Here is a 17,802-nt window from a genome sequence, read left to right on the forward strand (position 1 = left end):
TTAACATATGTGCTGTAAACTGCAAACAAGCTTTAGTTAGTTTAAAATATTTGATAAATACATTTTTAGACGGTACGTTGAGAAATTAATACTTTTATTTACATATTTCTTAGTGAATCATTTGATCATGTAATTTGTGTAACAAAGTATGTGAACACCCCCTTGCACATTGCATTAATTGTTTCAAATATTTATGAGCCTTCGTTCCTATTTCAACATGTTCCAAGGGCAACATACACTGTGTAGCCATAAATATGTGGACACCTAAAAATGACACTCATGTCTTCATGCACAGGCATTAATGTGCTGCCATAAAAGCCTCCACTCTGCTGGGTTCAGTATTTCCAGCAGATACTGAACCTGGCTGCAGGTTTTGATGCCACTGTGTCACCAGATCGTTAGTGAGGAACAACACTGATGTTGGGTCAGAAGGACTCGATCGCAGCCTTCACTCTGAAGTGACAATTAACCTGACTTGTTCAAACATATGAGGGACTTCCCCAAATCATTGTGACAAATTCGTCGGGAGTAAAACTCTTAAGTGTGTGTTTCCTTAGAACTTAAATTATTCAGATTGCAAAAAAGGTTCCTCAAGAATGTCAACATGGTTTTGGCCTCACAGTGTCTTGTTCTACTAGACAGAGAAGGTTATAAACAGCGCCCTCTGCTGGACAAAGCAACACTTAACATGTAATATAAATGGTGGGCAGATTAAAATAATAACGATGCACTTAAAATACAAGATGCAACTGTCTACATTTACTTGATTAATGTATGTAATGTAATAATAACTAGAGAAGCATGTATTCAGTAATCATACATTTTCCCACAATCAGAAAAAATAGTATATGAAAGAAAAGTATTATATTAAGTTTTTCACATTTCCATTTTTTTCTTTTAATTTACTTGTGGTTGATTTAATGCAATAAAACCTGAAACAGGGCAGCGTGCACCCAGTGGTTAGCACCGCTGCAGAAGGTCCCCAGTTTGAATCTACCTACTGGCTGCAGCCTTTCTGTGCTGGGTTTGCATGTTGTCTCCGTGCTCTCCATCCAGAGACATGAATGTTCGGTGAATCTGTGACTCTTAACTGCCCGCAAGTGTAATAACTGTGACGTTAGCGTGATCAGTCACAACTACTCTTGTGCTACAATAAACAGCCAAAAAAAAAAACAGCCAGAATTCTAACTAAAAACAACGATAATCAGGAATCAAACCAAAGCTACAAGATTACAAATCAATCCACTCTGCTCCACCCAAGCCCCTCTCTCCCTGCTCCACTATGCTCTGCACTGAAATCAATGAAACTCTGTGATTGGTTAGAAGGACGAGCTTCACTCAAACATTTTACAAATGGATGTAAATTAATGAGTTGTTTTGAGGCGTCGAGACCACATCTTGAAGATATGTTTTAAAGCATGTTCCTGCTAAAACACGACTCCGCAAGAGGTACATTCTGTAGTTTCCAGCTCACACAGCTCAGCACTGTTTCCATTTGGACCATAAAGATAAAGTCCAGCATAGAGAGGCTGAGTGAATGTGGTCTGGACTCTGTGGAGGAGAGTCATGGTTTCAGAGACACTGTAGAAGGACAGAATACCTGCACTGTGATCCAGGTACACTCCTATTGTGGAGGACCGAGGACCTGAGACTGGAGTTGTGACATTGTTGTGTCTAAATTCATAACGTGAGCTGTAAATACCTAAAGCCCAGGATGTGTCATTATCTCCAAATTTTTCATCTACAGTGTCACTGTCTTTGTACGTCATTGCTACTACAACTCCTGCTTTCCCTTTTTCCACCTCCCAGTAACAACGTCCAGTCAGACCCTCTCTACTCAAGACCTGATACGTGTCAGTGCATCTGTCTGGGTGATCAGGATAACTTTGCTCATACTTCATGTATGTTACTTCTCTGTCGTCTTCAGACAATGAAAGGCGCTTGTTCACTGTGTTTGGATCCAAAATGATTTGATGAGAATATGTCAGAAACTCATCTCTGGTCTTTGGCTCCCGTAATAGTAACACACCCATGTCAGTCAATGTTAGTGACATGTTTGTCCATCCCATGTCCTGTATGTCCTGTAGTTTTTTAGTGACCTGTGAAATGGCCTCTTGTAACTGATCAAAGTACTGCAGAAAATTTGGTTTGCTTGTGGAGAAATATGAATATTTCACGAGATGTGTAGGTGAACAATACTTTTGTAGAAACTGGTTGTGATCCTCTGTGTGTGAGAGCTGCTCCAGCTCAGCATCTTTCCTCTTCAGCTCAGTGATCTCCTGCTCCAGCTTCTCCTGAAGCTCTTTGACTCGACTCACTTCAGTTTCCTGCTGGGATCTGATCTGCTGCTTCACCTCAGACCTTCTTTTCTCAATGAGACGGATCAGCTCAGTGAAGATCTTCTCACTGTCCTCCACTGTTTTCTCAGCAGAGCGATTGAGAGCCTCCACCTCCTGTTGAAGCACCTTCACATCTTTCTCTCTGTCCTGGATTCTCTGCTGGATTTGTTGTCGACTCCCCTCGAGCTCTCTCTGCCTCTCAGTCCTTTCTGCTGCAGCTGAGACTGTGTCGTGGCCTTTATGTTCATCCACAGAGCAGAGATAACAGATACACTGCTGATCAGTACGGCAGAACATCTTCATCACCTCATCGTGACGAGAGCAGATGTTCTCCTGAAGCTTCTTGGAGGGCTCCACCAGCTTGTGTTTCTTTAATGGAGCTACATCATAATGAGGCTGCAGGTGTTTCTCACAGTAAGAGGCCAAACAAACCAGACAAGACTTAACAGCTTTCAGTTTTCTCCCAGTACAGACATCACAGGCCACATCTTCAGGTCCAGCATAGCAGTGATCAGCAGGAGCAGCTTGGAGTCCAGTCTTCTTCAGCTGCTCCACTAAAACTGCTAACATGGTGTTTTTTACCAGGACAGGTCTCAGTGTGAAGGTCTGTCTACACTGAGGACAGCTGTAGAGTTTCTTCTGATCCTCTTCATCCCAGAAACCTTTAATACAGTTCAGACAGTAACTGTGTCCACAGGGAATAGTCACTGGATCATTCAGTAGATCCAGACAGATCGAACAAGAAAATGCTTCCTCGTCCAGCTGAACTCCTTTCTGCGCCATTTTACCTTCAGTGATAATGACTGTTTCAGTTTCTCTTTCTTAGAACTGAGAGTTTTAGCTCTGATCTAAACAACATGTGTTTCTGCAGAGAATGGATCCTGTCAGTTCCTGCACTTCCTGGTTACACCCATCTTGAAACTGTAGATCTAAAGGGGAGGGAACAAAGAAATAAAGTGCAGCTCAGTGTGTGTGAGAGCAGAAAAGGAGGAGTTGCACTGTTCATCCATCAAGTCATTAAAGCATTCGAGCAATTTTAAAATAACATGTTTCAATACAAAGATGTTAGTGAAAGATATTTTCACATCAGTTAATTTTAAAAGTCAATTCACACAAAAGCTTCCTGTAGTTCATTGTTGTGAATCTTTTGATATTTAAGTTTTTCAGCTCATACTTATGGATCAGTTGGTGGCCTCCTATTTTCCACAGGTTGCAAACAGCACAATTTTTCTTCAATCCTGTTCTTGTTATTTTTGTCCTAAATCTTAACTTATTTAATTTAGCAGCTAAACATTGAAGATTGTAGCTCTGTGTTCATTTTGTTTAACAAGAACAGCAACAATTGTGAGCAGCATAGTGCACGGTGAGAACTTCCTGAACCTTCTCAGCTGATTTCACCATTGTATGGCATGATAAGAGTTTACTTTACCTACTAGGGGGTAGAAAGTCTTTTAGGGGTTTTAGGCAGCCCCCCAGTTCCAGGCAATGCAGGAGGAAACTGATCCTCCACATACAGACAGCCAGGAGGTTTCATGAGACAACAGTACAAATGTTCATGGTTCTGAAAGTCAGTCACCTGAGCTCAGTCCAGTAGAGTTTGTTGCTGAAGTGCAAAAGTTACAGAAAAGTAACAAGCACCAACCTATGGGGATGTGAAAAGTTAAGGAGACACATTGTCTCTAAGTAAGGGGGGCTTTGTATAGTCATTTGGTAGGTCATAGAGTTAGCGATTGCACACATTATCAGTCCATGAGCACAGGGAACAAGGCAACATGTACACACGGTCTGTGAGGTAATGCCTATAATAACACCTGTGAAGACAGAGTAAATGAAGGCTTTCCACCTCCCAAACATCAAACCAGCTGCAAGTGCTGGTGTTGTTGTAGCCAGAATGTCCTTTCAGTCCCTGTCGCAGTGACCTCAGTCCCTCTAGCACTTGCTACTTGAGTCTCCAAAAAAAAAGACACCTTGTTTGTCTGCGAGCAGCATGTCTGTTGTTATCTCGTTTTGTGTGTATGCAATTGATGAGCCTCTGTTGGTTGTAATGCACGTAGTTGATATGTTGCATCCACAGGCTGTCAATGATGCATGACAGAGACCATGTGGAAGAATATAGGTCAAGCAAGTGCAGGTCCAGCCACACCTCCCGCTGGCCTGGAATCATTGGTGAGTTGCGGACCGATCTCTCAACTGTGCCATAGTTCACCGATCTCTTTCATTCTGAGTGTGTGCTCATGCTGTGCAGGATTCTCAATCGTTGGGCACCAGATGTTGCCTCTGTCACCTTCCTGTATCCACCATTCTTGACGTATGTTGGAGCTTGAAGTGTGGGCCAGGCCCAATCACCACCTCTCCCCCCTTGCCGAGGACAAATTTGATCCTCTGTGCCTTGTAGGTTGTCTTCCACAGCAGTTGCATCCATGTCGAGTCAGTTCACGTCTGGGTGTAGTTCCCCCTCAGGTTCCAGTGTGGGGATCCTCCTTCAGTAGCTGGTGTGGACCCACATGACCCGTCTCTCCACCTTCACCGCCTCCAGTGTTTCCTCCCGGATGAGCACCCAGTCACCTGGTTTGAGATCTTTCAGGCTGGTGGCTGCAGGGGTAGACAGGGCTACTCCTCAGAGTTAGTTTGTTCTGAACAGGTACGACGCCAGGAGGTCTTCCCAAACATTATTTGGAACAGACTTAACTTGCATTTAGAATCCACTTCCACCTGTTACTTCACAACACTTCATTAAGTTGGTCATTCTATCAAACCTGTAGTCTGGGGGCAGCAACACTTAATAGAACAAACCCAACTTAGTTTGACAAATTGCTCAACACCCCCATGGCAAACCCAGGACCACTGCCACTAACAACTTTCTCCTGCAATACTTCACCTAATGGTTGTATGTCTTGTTAGGGCCTTTTGCCACAGTAGATGCATCCTGTTTGGAAAGAAGGAAATAGCCTCAACCCACTTGCAAAACATGCAAACCCTAGTCAAGCAATATCTCTATATCTGACATAGCTCAATCAAGTCAATCATCCAATGTTTGAAAAGCCCATCAGGTGGGGGGTGGCCTTGCAATAACATTTGAAGGCACCAGAGGCTTTCCTTGCTGCACAGATTATCTCCTGCAGTACTCATCTCCATGTGCTGGAAAAAACCCTGGTGTAAAAACCTTGCTATACCGGTAGGTGTTAAAACATGCACACTTCCCCCTTTGCAAATGTGATCTTTACCACGTGCTAGCTTTGCATGCAAATGAAAATACAAATAAGGCAAGCGATGTTTATCTCTAGACCAAGCCATGTCCCCCCCTTTTTTTTTTGCAGTGTTGCACCTAATTTCCTGACAAAGATTTCTAGATAAGCTTCCTAGTGACTGCATGCTTTGTAGATTCAGTTCTTGTGAAGAGAAAGTTGAGTAAGGTGAAACATTTGTCCCACCATGGCTGCTCTTTTATTCCCTGTTTTCACATCCTCCCTTGTCTGTTCTGCTACCTTACACTTATCACCACTCTGCATAACTTCAGTGAACCTTCCAGCCATTCTCAACATGTCCTTTGGATCCTGCTGCATTCCATCCTAGGATCTGATGTTGTTGGTTGGACTTCCTGGACGAACACCATGTTCTGCAACCATGGGCCCAGATTTTCCAACTCCAGTCAAAGGTTTTGCCAATCAGACATGTGGACTGTCTGGTATAAATTGTTTTTCCTGTGTTGAGGAGAGTGAGACAGAGACAACTGCAACAGGCTTTGTCCAGTTTCCCATTATCTACCTACCACCGTCTTTTATATTGTCCTTCTGGCCCCACGTGTACATGTGTTTTGCAGTGTTTGATGATGCCTAAAGGTTTCTGAATGTTTGCTGTGTGCGCGTGTAAAGTCTGTAAGCTGTTCTTTAACATAAGTGTTATCCACAAGTTCCCACTCATATGCACATTGTGAAATATATAAACTATCTGCATTTTAGAGGAACAGAGTGATTTTTTTAAAAAAAAAAACACTATCACCTATTGTGAAATATGATCTACCACTGGCTGAATGAGTCAGAATAGAGCTTGTGGCTCCTGAATCAACTTTAAGATCACATCATGATTTTAAAACTAAAATATCAAAGCTCTGGGAAAAGCTTAGAATTAAAAGTTTACGGGTCCTACCTGGATTCTGTTCCTGAGTGTGTGGGTGGGGGTCACCTGATCTGACATATGCTCCTGTATTGGTGTCTTACTGGTGTTACTTCTCTTAGTACCAAGTACTATTGCTCTCGTAGCCTGTTCTTTAGTGCTATGATTCCTTGTGCGACTCAGATTTCACTGCGCTGCATACAACAGTAATCCCAGTAAGAGATGAGTCAATGCAAATCAGCCTTCATGCTCTAATGTTCTATTTTCCAGAGAAGATAAATAACTGTGTCCATTTACTCAAGTTCTGGATTTGAGTGTAATTTCAGGGTATTTGTACTTTACTGGAGTATTTCCATTTTGTGTTATTTTAGGTACTGATCATGATGTATTGTAATGGCTGAAGCAGCTGTCAGCACATAAAGACATTATATCAGCTCCACCTTAACCTGCTGTTGTTTCTGTGTATTAACACGTCTCTATAACACGTATATTCTTTTATTCATTACTAGAAATGTTACTTTGTGCAGAAGATGATTAGAGTCACTATCAATGTGTTTTTGAATGTGACTTTTGTTTCAGAATTCTGGCTTTTTTCTCATAATTTACTTTGTTCTTACAGAATTCTGATGGAAAAATGAAACTGAATCTTTGAATCAATTTGAAGCAAATGTGTTGACACTGTTAAAATGGCGACATCTGCTGGAAATCAGCAAGTCGTCTCCTTAGAGCATAACTGTTGCAGTATCTCACGTACTTTGTTCATTTAGTCCCTGAACAACAGTGAGACACTCAGAGTTGTGTATTTTTTAGATCCTCATAGTGAATCAGAGTCTGAACAGTGTGGAGGAAATGGAAACACTGGCCAAAATCTTCATGTGCTGCCTTTTACAAAACTGTTCATTAATTGGAGGATTTTCACAACATATTTTTTAGCCTTTTACACACAGTCCTTCCATTTTTGACAGTGTAGGAGAATATATGGAGACATTAACAGGACACGTCAGTCACCTGATCTTAGTCTCAGTGTGTTTTATTGCTCTCAGCCTAAATGACACCAAACAAAGCTGAAAAAGCAAGAAGTGCAGCAACTGTAGAACAGGCCTGGAAGATGATCACCAGGAACGTGCACGTTCAGTGCAAAAGAAATCTGTGAACATACAGTCCATCATGGTTCATTCAAGTTTCTGTTCACTTGTCGAATTATTTGCTGTGAATAAAGAAGGATCACATGTGACAAAGGTGGAACTTCCTCAAATAGTGTAAAAGCTGAGTGGCTGCCACAGGTGAAAAACTAGTGAGACAGCAAAGAAAAGCAACAAGTTGCAGGCAGAAAGAAGGTGATTAGAATGTAAACAGTCAGTGATCTGTACTGAAGCTAACATCATGTATGGACATACAGAGCTCAGACAGCAAGGACACAAACACAGGCAGGTTTACATTCTGACTGGATCATTGACAAAATGGGAACAGGTGTGTGAATGGGCCACAAGGTTCAAGTGACTGGAACAAGAGAGGCCGGTCTGAGGACATCTGGTGGACAGGTGAGACAAGTTCATTTAAATCAGGAGGTGGAAGAAGGTTTTTGTTCCGTTTCCTGCTGAACCACATTTGAGAAGAAAATGCTGCCGACTTTCTGTGAAGCACCACTTTGTTTTTTCACCCTCCCATTACTCATCTCTGGACTCCTCACATGTCTGTGGTGTCTCTTTGTAGGGGCCCAACCCTTAGGTTGAGAACGACTGGATACATGACTGTATGTGAAGTAGTTCAAATCAGCTCCTGCTTCACCAGAAAAATGCTGCTTAAACACTGATGAAACAATCCAATGTTGTTGTATGATGTCATAAATATGTCACGAGTACTTTTACTTCTGATACTAGTTTTCTTCTCAAACGTCTGTAGTTTTACTTGACTAGAATTTAAAATGCAGTAGTTGTTTCTGAATGTGTTGTTGCTTTTACATCATGAGTAAAGAATCTGAACACTTCTTCCACCACAGACTGTGCAGTTGTTGAGGCTTTAGAGACAAGAACAGGCTGATCTCAAAGGACAGAACACACAACAGAGGACACTGATGACGCAGAAGGACAGGACGGAGCAGCTGGACTATTAAAGAGTCGGCACTTTAACACTGGAAAACCTAAATACCAGAGAGGAAACAGAAGAAACCAAATCTGCAGCTTCCCTCTTTAATATCTCGTCTACTTTAGTTCCCAGAACTCAGAAGCGGCTCCATCACATCCACCAAACCACAATCCTTTCACTCTACTTCAGTTTCCTCAGGGTATTGAAGAAGAGACCAGAGCAACAAGCTTCAAAAATACCAACCATCCGCACTGCATCTGTGGTTAACAGGATGTAGACGCCCTCTTGTGTTGGGAGTCGCTTGTTAACCTGCTGTGATGTTCACTGCAGGAAGACGTGTAAAAACTTCACGGAGCATTTGGAGCTTCAAACAACACCAGTAAAGAATGGAAATCTCTGTGATATCACACTGTTTGTTCACAGCAGAAGATGCTTTATTCATTAAATCAAGTCTTGATAAAAATGCTTTTAACAAAAGGTGAACTTTCATCCTTTAACACAACAACAGCAACTTTTGATCCATGTGACTAAACAGATCTAAATGTCCGTTTTAAACCACATGTGTCTAAATAGTTTGTCAATGAGCTGAAGTTTCCATCTGCTCAGTGTTTCATAGACATTTTTGTAGCCGAGTCGTCTTAAACCCACATCAATGCTCTTGGTCTGTTTGACCTGTGAACAGAGGATGTTTAAGCAAAATATGAACATTACACAAGGATTAAACAAACCTCATCATGAGCAGTGATATCCTCAGTGGCTCCACAGAAAGCAGGAAATAAACGAAAAACTAAGAAACTAGAAGAACAAATATACTAAATAATAAATTGTGATGTTTGATTGGCTGATCTCTGTGGTGTCTCTCTCATTTCAACAAACTGTCTTTGAATGACGACGACTTGATGGAAGTTTACACAACTCAGCAGTGGATCCACTACCAAAAAGATAAAGTCCAGCATGTAGAGGCTGAGTGAATGTTGTCTGGACTCTGTGGAGGAGAGTCATGGTTTCAGAGACACTGTAGAAGGACAGAATACCTGCTCTGTGATCCAGGTACACTCCTATTCTGGAGGACTGAGGACCTGAGACTGGAGTTTTAATTTTATTGAACCAAAATTCAAAACTGTTTTGGAAACATCTTAGTGCCCAAGATTTGTCATTGCGTCCAAATACACATTCATTCAAGCTCCCACTTCTGCTGATGTTCTTGTATGTGACTGCTACATAAACTCCTGTCCCTCTCCACTCCACCTCCCAGTAACAACGTCCAGTCAGAGTCTCTCTGCTCAGGACCTGAAACCAGTAACCATTGAATCTGTCTGTGTGACTAGAATAAGACTGTTTTTGACCCATTAATATTACTTTTCTGTTTCCCTCAGATAATAACAGATTTTCATTTGCTGTGTTTGGATCCAGTGTGATTTCACATGAATATTTTAAGAATCCAGCTCTGGTCTTTGGTTCTGGTTGTGGCAGTAAAACATCCACTTGAGTCACTAATGATAAGATGTTTGTCCATGTCTGTCTCAGAATGTCCTGTAGTTGATCTCTGAGCTTTGACACAGCTGCTGTCACATCCTCAAAGTATCTCAGAGGACGGATGTTGATGCTGGATGTATCTGTAGATTCACTGAGTTTTGACAGTGAGGGGTAGTTGTGTAGAAACTGGTTGTGATCCTCTGTGTGTGAGAGCTGCTCCAGCTCAGCATCTTTCCTCTTCAGCTCAGTGATCTCCTGCTCCAGCTTCTCCTGAAGCTCTTTGACTCGACTCACTTCAGTTTCCTGCTGGGATCTGATCTGCTGCTTCACCTCAGAGCTTCTTTTCTCCATGAGACAGATCAGCTCAGTGAAGATCTTCTCACTGTCCTCCACTGTTTTCTCAGCAGAGCGATTGAGAGCCTCCACCTTCTGTTGAAGCACCTTCACATCTTTCTCTCTGTCCTGGATTCTCTGCTGGATTTGTTGTCGACTCCCCTCGAGCTCTCTCTGCCTCTCAGTCCTTTCTGCTTCAGCTGAGACTGTGTCGTGGCCTTTATGTTCATCCACAGAGCAGAGATAACAGATAAACTGCTGATCAGTACAGCAGAACATTTTCATCACCTCATCATGATGAGAGCAGATGTTCTCGTTGAGGTTCTTTGAGGGCTCGTCCAGCTTGTGTTTCTTTAATGGAGCTACATCATAATGAGGCTGCAGGTGTTTCTCACAGTAAGAGACCAAACAAACCAGACAGGACTTAACAGCTTTCAGTTTTCTCCCAGTACAGACATCACAGGCCACATCTTTAGGTCCAGCATAGCAGTGATCAGCAGGAGCAGCTTGGAGTCCAGTCTTCTTCAGCTCCTCCACTAAAACTGCTAACATGGTGTTTTTCAACAGGACAGGTCTCGGTGTGAAGGTCTTTCTACACTGAGGACAGCAGTGGAGTTTCTTCTGGTCCTCTTCATCCCAGAAACTATTAATACAGTTCAGACAGTAACTGTGTCCACAGGGAATAGTCACTGGAACCTTCAGTAGATCCAGACAGATCGAACAAGAAAATGCTTCCTCGTCCAGCTGAACTCCTTTCTGCGCCATTTCCCCTTCAGTGATAATGACTGTCAGTTTCTCGTTTTTTGAACTGAGAGTTTGAGCTCTGATCTAAACAACATGTGTTTCTGCAGAGAATGGAGCCTTTCAGTTCCTGCACTTCCTGGTTACACCCATCTTCAAAGTGTAGATCTAAAGGGGAGGGAACAAGGAAATAAAGTGCAGCTCAGTGTGTGTGAGAGCAGAAAAGGAGGAGTTGCACTGTTCATTCATCAAGTTATTAAAGCATTTGAGCAATTTTAAAATAATGTGACAGACACACACTGCAGAAAGATGCAAAAAATGTTATATTTGTTGTAGTTATGTTTATCTTAACTTGTCCAATTACAAAACTGAGACTATACACACAGAAGAAGACTCTATGCAACAACAGGTACATTACTGAAGCTAATGAGTAACAGGGATCAGCTTAGCAGGTAACTGGTTGATGAGTGTCACGGCAAAAACTGTAAGTTTAGGAGGCAAAAGGCAGCTCACAGTCTTGGTTATGGTGAGTTTAATCAGGAAGAAGGAGAAACATGCTCAGCAGAACAGAACTACACTCCATAGTGGGTCAATCACATTGACACCATTGTGTAAGTTGTCAGTGAAGCAACTCTCCAACTCACCTGTCTACCAGGTACTACTCAAATCTGTCCCTGAACCTTATAACCTGTCTGACCCCCTGGCTTCAAAAGTCTTTCTGATTATCTGAACTCTGCTTGACTGACCTAGATTCTGGATTGTGTTTCTTTCTGGCCTTGTTCAGAACTCTGATTTCCTTATTGATTTTATTTCTTGGATTGTGGACTTTGCCATGTTTAACCGCTCTGTGTCGGCTTACTGGATCTGAACCTGAGTTTTCTGAACCTGAACCTGTGCTCTGTCATCTTGATACTGGATTCTTTAGACTTGGACATTGTCAGTGCTCTAACCTTGTTGTGCTCTGCCCCAGTCTGTCTCCTGTCTCCCCAGTGTTTTCTGTCTAGTTCAATTCAATTCGATTCAATTCAACTTTATTTATATAGCGCCAATTCACAACAAAGTCATCTCAGGGCACTTTACACAATAAACTCAAGAGTATAAAGATGTATAGGGAGAAGCCAACAATTCCCCCTGGAGCAAGCCATAGGCAACAGTGGAGAGGAAAAACTCCCTTTAAACGAAGAAACCTGCAGAAATGGACAGAGAGAGGGAGACAGAGAAGGACAAAGACAACTACGGGAGAAAACACACAGAGTTAATGACATACAGTGGTGACAATTGCGGGGTGAGAGGAGAGGAGAGATGGTCAAGAGGAGGAAAGGAGCTCAGTGCATTGGGGGGTGGGTCCCCCAGCAGTCTAAGCCTATGGAAGCACAACTATAACTAACTATATGCTTTATTAAAGAGGAAGGTTTTAAGCCTAGACTTAAAAGTACAGAGGGTGTCTGCTTCCCGAATAAGAACTGGGAGCTGGTTCCACAGAAGAGGAGCTTGATAGCTAAAGGCTCTGCCTCCCATTCTACCTTTGGAAATTCTGGGAACCACAAGTAGGCCTGCATTCTGAGATCGAAGTGGTCTACTGGGATGATATGGTGCTATGAGGTCTTCTATATATGATGGAGCCTGATCGTTCAGAGCTTTATATGTAAGAAGCAGGGTTTTAAATTCTATTCTAGATTTAATGAGAAGCCAATGGAGAGAAGCTAGTGAAGGTGATATATGATCTCTCTTGCTAGTTCCAGTCAGCACTCTTGCTGCAGCATTTTGGATTAATTGCAGGCTCTTTAGGAAGATACTGGGGCATCCTGAAAGTAGGGAATTACAGTAGTCGTACGCCAGACTTATGCTATCTAGAGTAACAAAATGGTTGGACATCATATTTCTGAGATTTTTGGGCCCAAATACTAGACTTCAGTTTTGACTGAATTTAGAAGTAAAACATTGTGGGACATCCAGACCTTTATGTCTTGTAGGCTTGAAGCTTTATTAACTGATTATTTTCATCTGGTTCCATAGATAAATATAGCTGGGTATCATCAGCATAGCAGTGGAAATTTATGGAGTGTTTTCTAATAATGTTGCCTAAAGGAGACATATACATATGGTTTCCAATATCTCAGTGCAGCCATGAGGATCTCCATCCTCCTCTGCAGGCAGAAGAGCAGCAGGGCTGAACACAGCATCACAGCAATGTTAGGCTGTTCAAGCAGTAAATCAGAACAGCTAACCACATCACATGATGCTAACACAGCTTTCTCTGCTGCAACAGCTCTCAGACAGAGAGGGAGACCAGCTACAACTGGATCCAGCCTGATTAGAAACAAGGAACAGGCTGTTCTACACCCATGAGGTTGGGATAACAAAGAAGTCCTGCAACTGTCTCCTGGTCAACAACCAACTCAGATTAGGCAAAGCAAGTGCAGGGGCAACACTTTCTTTCTTCACGAGTCTACATGGTTTCCTCATGTGCAAACAATAACATACTTTTTGTGACAGTTTTCCTCTGGAGTGATCACAGGACCCAGATATGTCACTTTATTCTGCAAACTGCAGTGAGAAAAACATACTTTATGGCCCTTGTCTAGAAGAGGCTTTAACAGGTGCAGCATATTCATTTTTTGCATGCTTCTTCAAATGGACAAATAGAAATTAGCAAATCATCTACGTACTGTAGCAAACACCAAAATTGGTCAAATTTGATGCTACCAGAGGAAGAATGATTTTTAGCACTCTGGGGTGTATGGCTGCATTCACCTCCTGTGAATTTGAAGGAAGCACCACTCACTTGGTTGGTCTCTTACTTTAAAAAACAATATGGTAACAAGCACTAGAGAATTCTCACATGAAATTATTACAGCTGCTGGTAACAGGGGATCAAACACAGGCTTCATGCCATTGGTGGCTTCCTGTATTGGTTTTGACATGGCCTGTACTCTGATTTTGGATGGACTATCAGAGGCCCTGTCCTTTCTCACCACACTGAAAACAAGCTTCTTGGACACATTGATGTCTTCTTCCTTTGCCACGTCCCCTTTCTTGTTCTTTGCCACAAGTTCTTTGGCTGGTCATGACTCTGGACATGGTGGGGGAGGGAGTGGAGGAGCAGAGTCCAGACCTGGAATCACCTTATAAAACTCAGACAAGACAGATTAGTGTTAGAACGTTTTGGACAAAGACTTGCTCTGTGCTGTCCTTTTCTGTTTAAACTGTAACTTTCTCCACACGATGGTAATAATTTAGTTGGTAAACTGTTCCCAGGCCAGGTGCTTACTTCTCTTAGTACCAAGTACTATTTCTCTCGTAGCCTGTTTTTTAGTGCTATGATTCCTCGTGCGACTCAGATTTCACTGCGCTGCATACAACAGTAATCCCAGTAAGAGATGAGTCAATGCAAATCAACCTTCATACAATGTGGTCCGGAGTCTCCTTAGCAAGTTCTTGTCACTTGATCATCTGTACTGATTCCTGCTGGGAAGCAAATGTTCAGATGTGGGTAGTTTTAGGGTTGGTGCCTAGCTAACACACTTCTTTGTGGAGCCAGAGACAGGATGTCTTACTAGATTATCAAATTTCCCTCACAATGAGCATGTGGTGGAGAGCAGCTGTTCTGAGGTTCTAAGCTTCTATTTTCTGGAGCTGACAAGGAGCACCTGAGCTGCAGGTAACTGCCTCATATACAGCTAAGTAAAGGAACTAAGTATATTTACTCAAGTTCTGGACTTGAATACAATTTCGGGGTACTTGTACTTTACTGGAGTATTTCCATTTGATGTTATTTAAGGTACTGCTCATGATGTATTGTAATGGCTGAAGCAGCTGTCAGCACATAAAGACATTATATCAGCTCCACCTTTACCTGCTGTTGTTTCTGTGTATTAACACGTGTCTATAACACGTATATTCTTTTATTCATTACTAGAAATGCTACTTTGTGGAGCAGAGGATTAGAGTCGCTATAAATATGTTTTTGAATGTGACTTTTGTTTCAGAATTCTGGCTTTTTTCTCATAATTTACTTTGTTCTTACAGAATTCTGATGGAAAAATGAAACTGAATCTTTGAATCAATTTGAAGCAAATGTGTTGACACTGTTAAAATGGCGACATCTGCTGGAAATCAGCAAGTCGTCTCATTAGAGCATAACTGTTGCAGTACCTCACGTACTTTGTTCATTTAGTCCCTGAACAACAGTGAGACACTCAGTGTTGTGTATTTTTTAGATCCTCATAGTGAATCAGAGTCTGAACAGTGTGGAGGAAATGGAAACACTGGCCAAAATCTTCATGTGCTGCCTTTTAAAAAGCTGTTCATTAATTGGAGGATTTTCACAACATATTTTTTAGCCTTTTACAAACAGTCCTTCCATTTTTGACAGTGTAGGAGAATATATGGAGACATTAACAGGACACGTCAGTCACCTGGTCTTAGTCTCAGTGTGTTTTATTGCTCTGTTTGTTTGGATGTTTAACGAAAATATGAACATTACACAAGGATTAAACAAAACTCATCATGAGCAGTGATATCCTCAGTGGCTCCACAGAAACAGGAAATAAACGAAAAACTAAGAAACTAAAAGAACAAATATACTAAATGAAAAACTTGTGATGTTTGATTGGCTGATCTCTGTGGTGTCTCTCTCATTTCAAAAAACTTCGTGTTTTGAAAGACGACAACTTGATGGGAGTTTACACAACTCAGCAGTGGATACACTACCAAAAAGTTTAAGTCCAGCATGTAGAGGCTGAGTGAATGTGGTCTGGACTCTGTGAAAGAGAGTCATGGTTTCAGAGACACTGTAGAAGGACAGAATACCTGCTCTGTGATCCAGGTACACTCCTATTCTGGAGGACTGAGGACCTGAGACTGGAATGTGGACACTGTTATATATGAACTTATGGATACAGCTAAAGATACACTCGAATACTAAAGACTTGAATCTGAACAAATACTCATCGTTTTACAGGAGAAAAAAAGAGAAATATCAGAGTGTACTTTACATTTTAAAGCATAATCAAACAAAACAAGTGGGTTTAGCAACAAGTGGTACATATGTATAAATGTGTGTTGCTGAATTTATTATTCTATACCAATGAGTGTGAATCCTGTTAATAATAAAAAATGTAAAAGAAGTTAGAAATGTTGGAATATACAGCACAGTGAGACATTTGTGTCAGGATACCCAACTTCACTTCCTCTTTATGACCTTTTTTTTGCAGCCACTTCCTGTTTCCTGGTCCCGTCACATTGGTTACGCTTTACTAATCACCGGTAATCAGTTTCACCTGCTCTCATCACTTTGCTTATTTACGTCCTCAGTTCCCCTCAGCAAACTGTCAGGTTGTCTGCTAATCACTGTGACTTTCCAGCCTCCATCACGTTCATCATTGCGATCCACGGCGAAGAGAATGTTTTCCATGTCCATGTTTGACTCACCCCATCGGAGACATACAAGCACCCGGTGCACGCTCTCCCGCCGAAGGATGGCCCTCGCACCTCTGATTCTACTTTGGGCCCAACCGTCTCGCAAAATGCAGCTGTGCTGATGGTCATTGTGATTTTCTTTCTGCGTCTCTGGACGGACCTTAAAATGGTGTCTTGACACTCTTGCCCAGGTTTTCCTCCACTTTCCTCTTTGGCAGTGAGCGGAGCACCAACTTCTATTACACACCTGACAGTGAAAGGTGTGTTAAAGGAGGACAGTGGCGAATTGTGGTTGACAGCTGCACTTCTGGGAGCAAATATCTGCCTCCATGTTCTTGCCACTTCAAACGATGTGTAGACTTTGTTACAGGAGTAAAACTCTTAGGATTTACATCGGTCAAACGTTGAGAGGGAACATTTTGCTGCCTTTACCGAACAAACCCATAATGAAAGATAATGTGAACATGACGTGAGAGGAAGTTTCTGCCAGAGGTTCTTCACACAGCTCCCCCGTCCACTCCTTGCTTTTAAACAGTCTGTCTACAGTGAAGCAGCAGCAGCAGCAGCGCCCTCTACTGTCTGTAAGAGAAAACTGGGGGGAAAAAGAAAAGCTTACAGCACCTGGTATTCCCAGGCGGTCTCCCATCCAAGTACTAACCAGGCCCGACCCTGCTTAGCTTCCGAGATCGGACGAGATCGGGCGTGTTCAGGGTGGTATGGCCGTAAGCCACAGCTCCCCGCACAAACACACATTTTATACAAGCACATCATCATCAGCATCCCATCCAACTGGCTCAGTTTCAGCCATAGACCACCTGGGTGCTCGCCTGAGGAGCTACCGGCTGGAGGGTGGCTAAAGAGGAGGCGGAAATACTTAGTAACTGCTCCTCCTGATCTGCTGTGATCCGTTGTTAGAAAGAGCAGAGCAGCAACCAGCTGAGAGCAGACTAGGACTGTGGAAGCACTTTGCTGCTGGGGGCCGCCTCTCCAAGACGCCGCTGTTTATTTGATGCCCCCCGTGCTTCATTTGCTCACATCGAGAGCGATGTGACACCTGACAAGAGCCAGAGATCGTCGACCACCTCCTTCTCAAAAGGCCTGTTTGCCAAAACTCTCGTGGCTTACGGCCATACCACCCTGAACACGCCCGATCTCGTCCGATCTCGGAAGCTAAGCAGGGTCGGGCCTGGTTAGTACTTGGATGGGAGACCGCCTGGGAATACCAGGTGCTGTAAGCTTTTTCCTCATCAACAATCCAAAACCTCAAAATATGCACTTTGTTATCATCACAGGT

At 42.5% G+C, this 17,802-nt stretch overlaps 2 protein-coding genes and 2 non-coding genes across 4 annotated transcripts; 1 reads left to right on the forward strand and 3 right to left on the reverse strand.

Moving 5' to 3' along the window:
* Nucleotides 1–77: 77 nt before the first annotated feature.
* LOC137140564 (tripartite motif-containing protein 16-like) lies at nucleotides 78–6,612 on the reverse strand. The gene is made up of 2 exons (XM_067528862.1): nucleotides 6,486–6,612; nucleotides 78–3,268 (listed from the first exon to the last, which is right to left on the reverse strand). The coding sequence occupies exon 2, from the start codon at nucleotides 3,120–3,122 to the stop codon at nucleotides 1,428–1,430; it is 1,695 nt and encodes a 564-aa protein (XP_067384963.1). The 5' UTR covers nucleotides 3,123–3,268; nucleotides 6,486–6,612; the 3' UTR covers nucleotides 78–1,427.
* A 2,324-nt stretch (nucleotides 6,613–8,936) lies between these two features.
* LOC137140570 (tripartite motif-containing protein 16-like) lies at nucleotides 8,937–11,538 on the reverse strand. Its single transcript, XM_067528872.1, has one exon. The coding sequence runs from the start codon at nucleotides 11,109–11,111 to the stop codon at nucleotides 9,405–9,407; it is 1,707 nt and encodes a 568-aa protein (XP_067384973.1). The 5' UTR covers nucleotides 11,112–11,538; the 3' UTR covers nucleotides 8,937–9,404.
* Nucleotides 11,539–17,117: 5,579 nt separating this feature from the next.
* On the reverse strand, nucleotides 17,118–17,236 carry LOC137098998 (5S ribosomal RNA). Its single transcript, XR_010910692.1, has one exon. It is a non-coding gene; the product is annotated as a 5S ribosomal RNA (ribosomal RNA).
* Nucleotides 17,237–17,627: 391 nt separating this feature from the next.
* On the forward strand, nucleotides 17,628–17,746 carry LOC137099075 (5S ribosomal RNA). Its single transcript, XR_010910714.1, has one exon. It is a non-coding gene; the product is annotated as a 5S ribosomal RNA (ribosomal RNA).
* Nucleotides 17,747–17,802: the final 56 nt, after the last annotated feature.

The sequence above is a fragment of the Channa argus genome, chromosome 14 (genome assembly GCF_033026475.1).
Source record: "Channa argus isolate prfri chromosome 14, Channa argus male v1.0, whole genome shotgun sequence".
Classification (NCBI taxonomy): Eukaryota; Metazoa; Chordata; class Actinopteri; order Anabantiformes; family Channidae; genus Channa; species Channa argus.

What these genes read in the sequence shown, in the direction of transcription:
- LOC137140564 (XM_067528862.1), bottom strand. Translation starts at nt 3,122, where the DNA reads ATGGCGCAGAAAGGAGTTCAGCTGGACGAGGAAGCATTTTCTTGTTCG.
- LOC137140570 (XM_067528872.1), bottom strand. Translation starts at nt 11,111, where the DNA reads ATGGCGCAGAAAGGAGTTCAGCTGGACGAGGAAGCATTTTCTTGTTCG.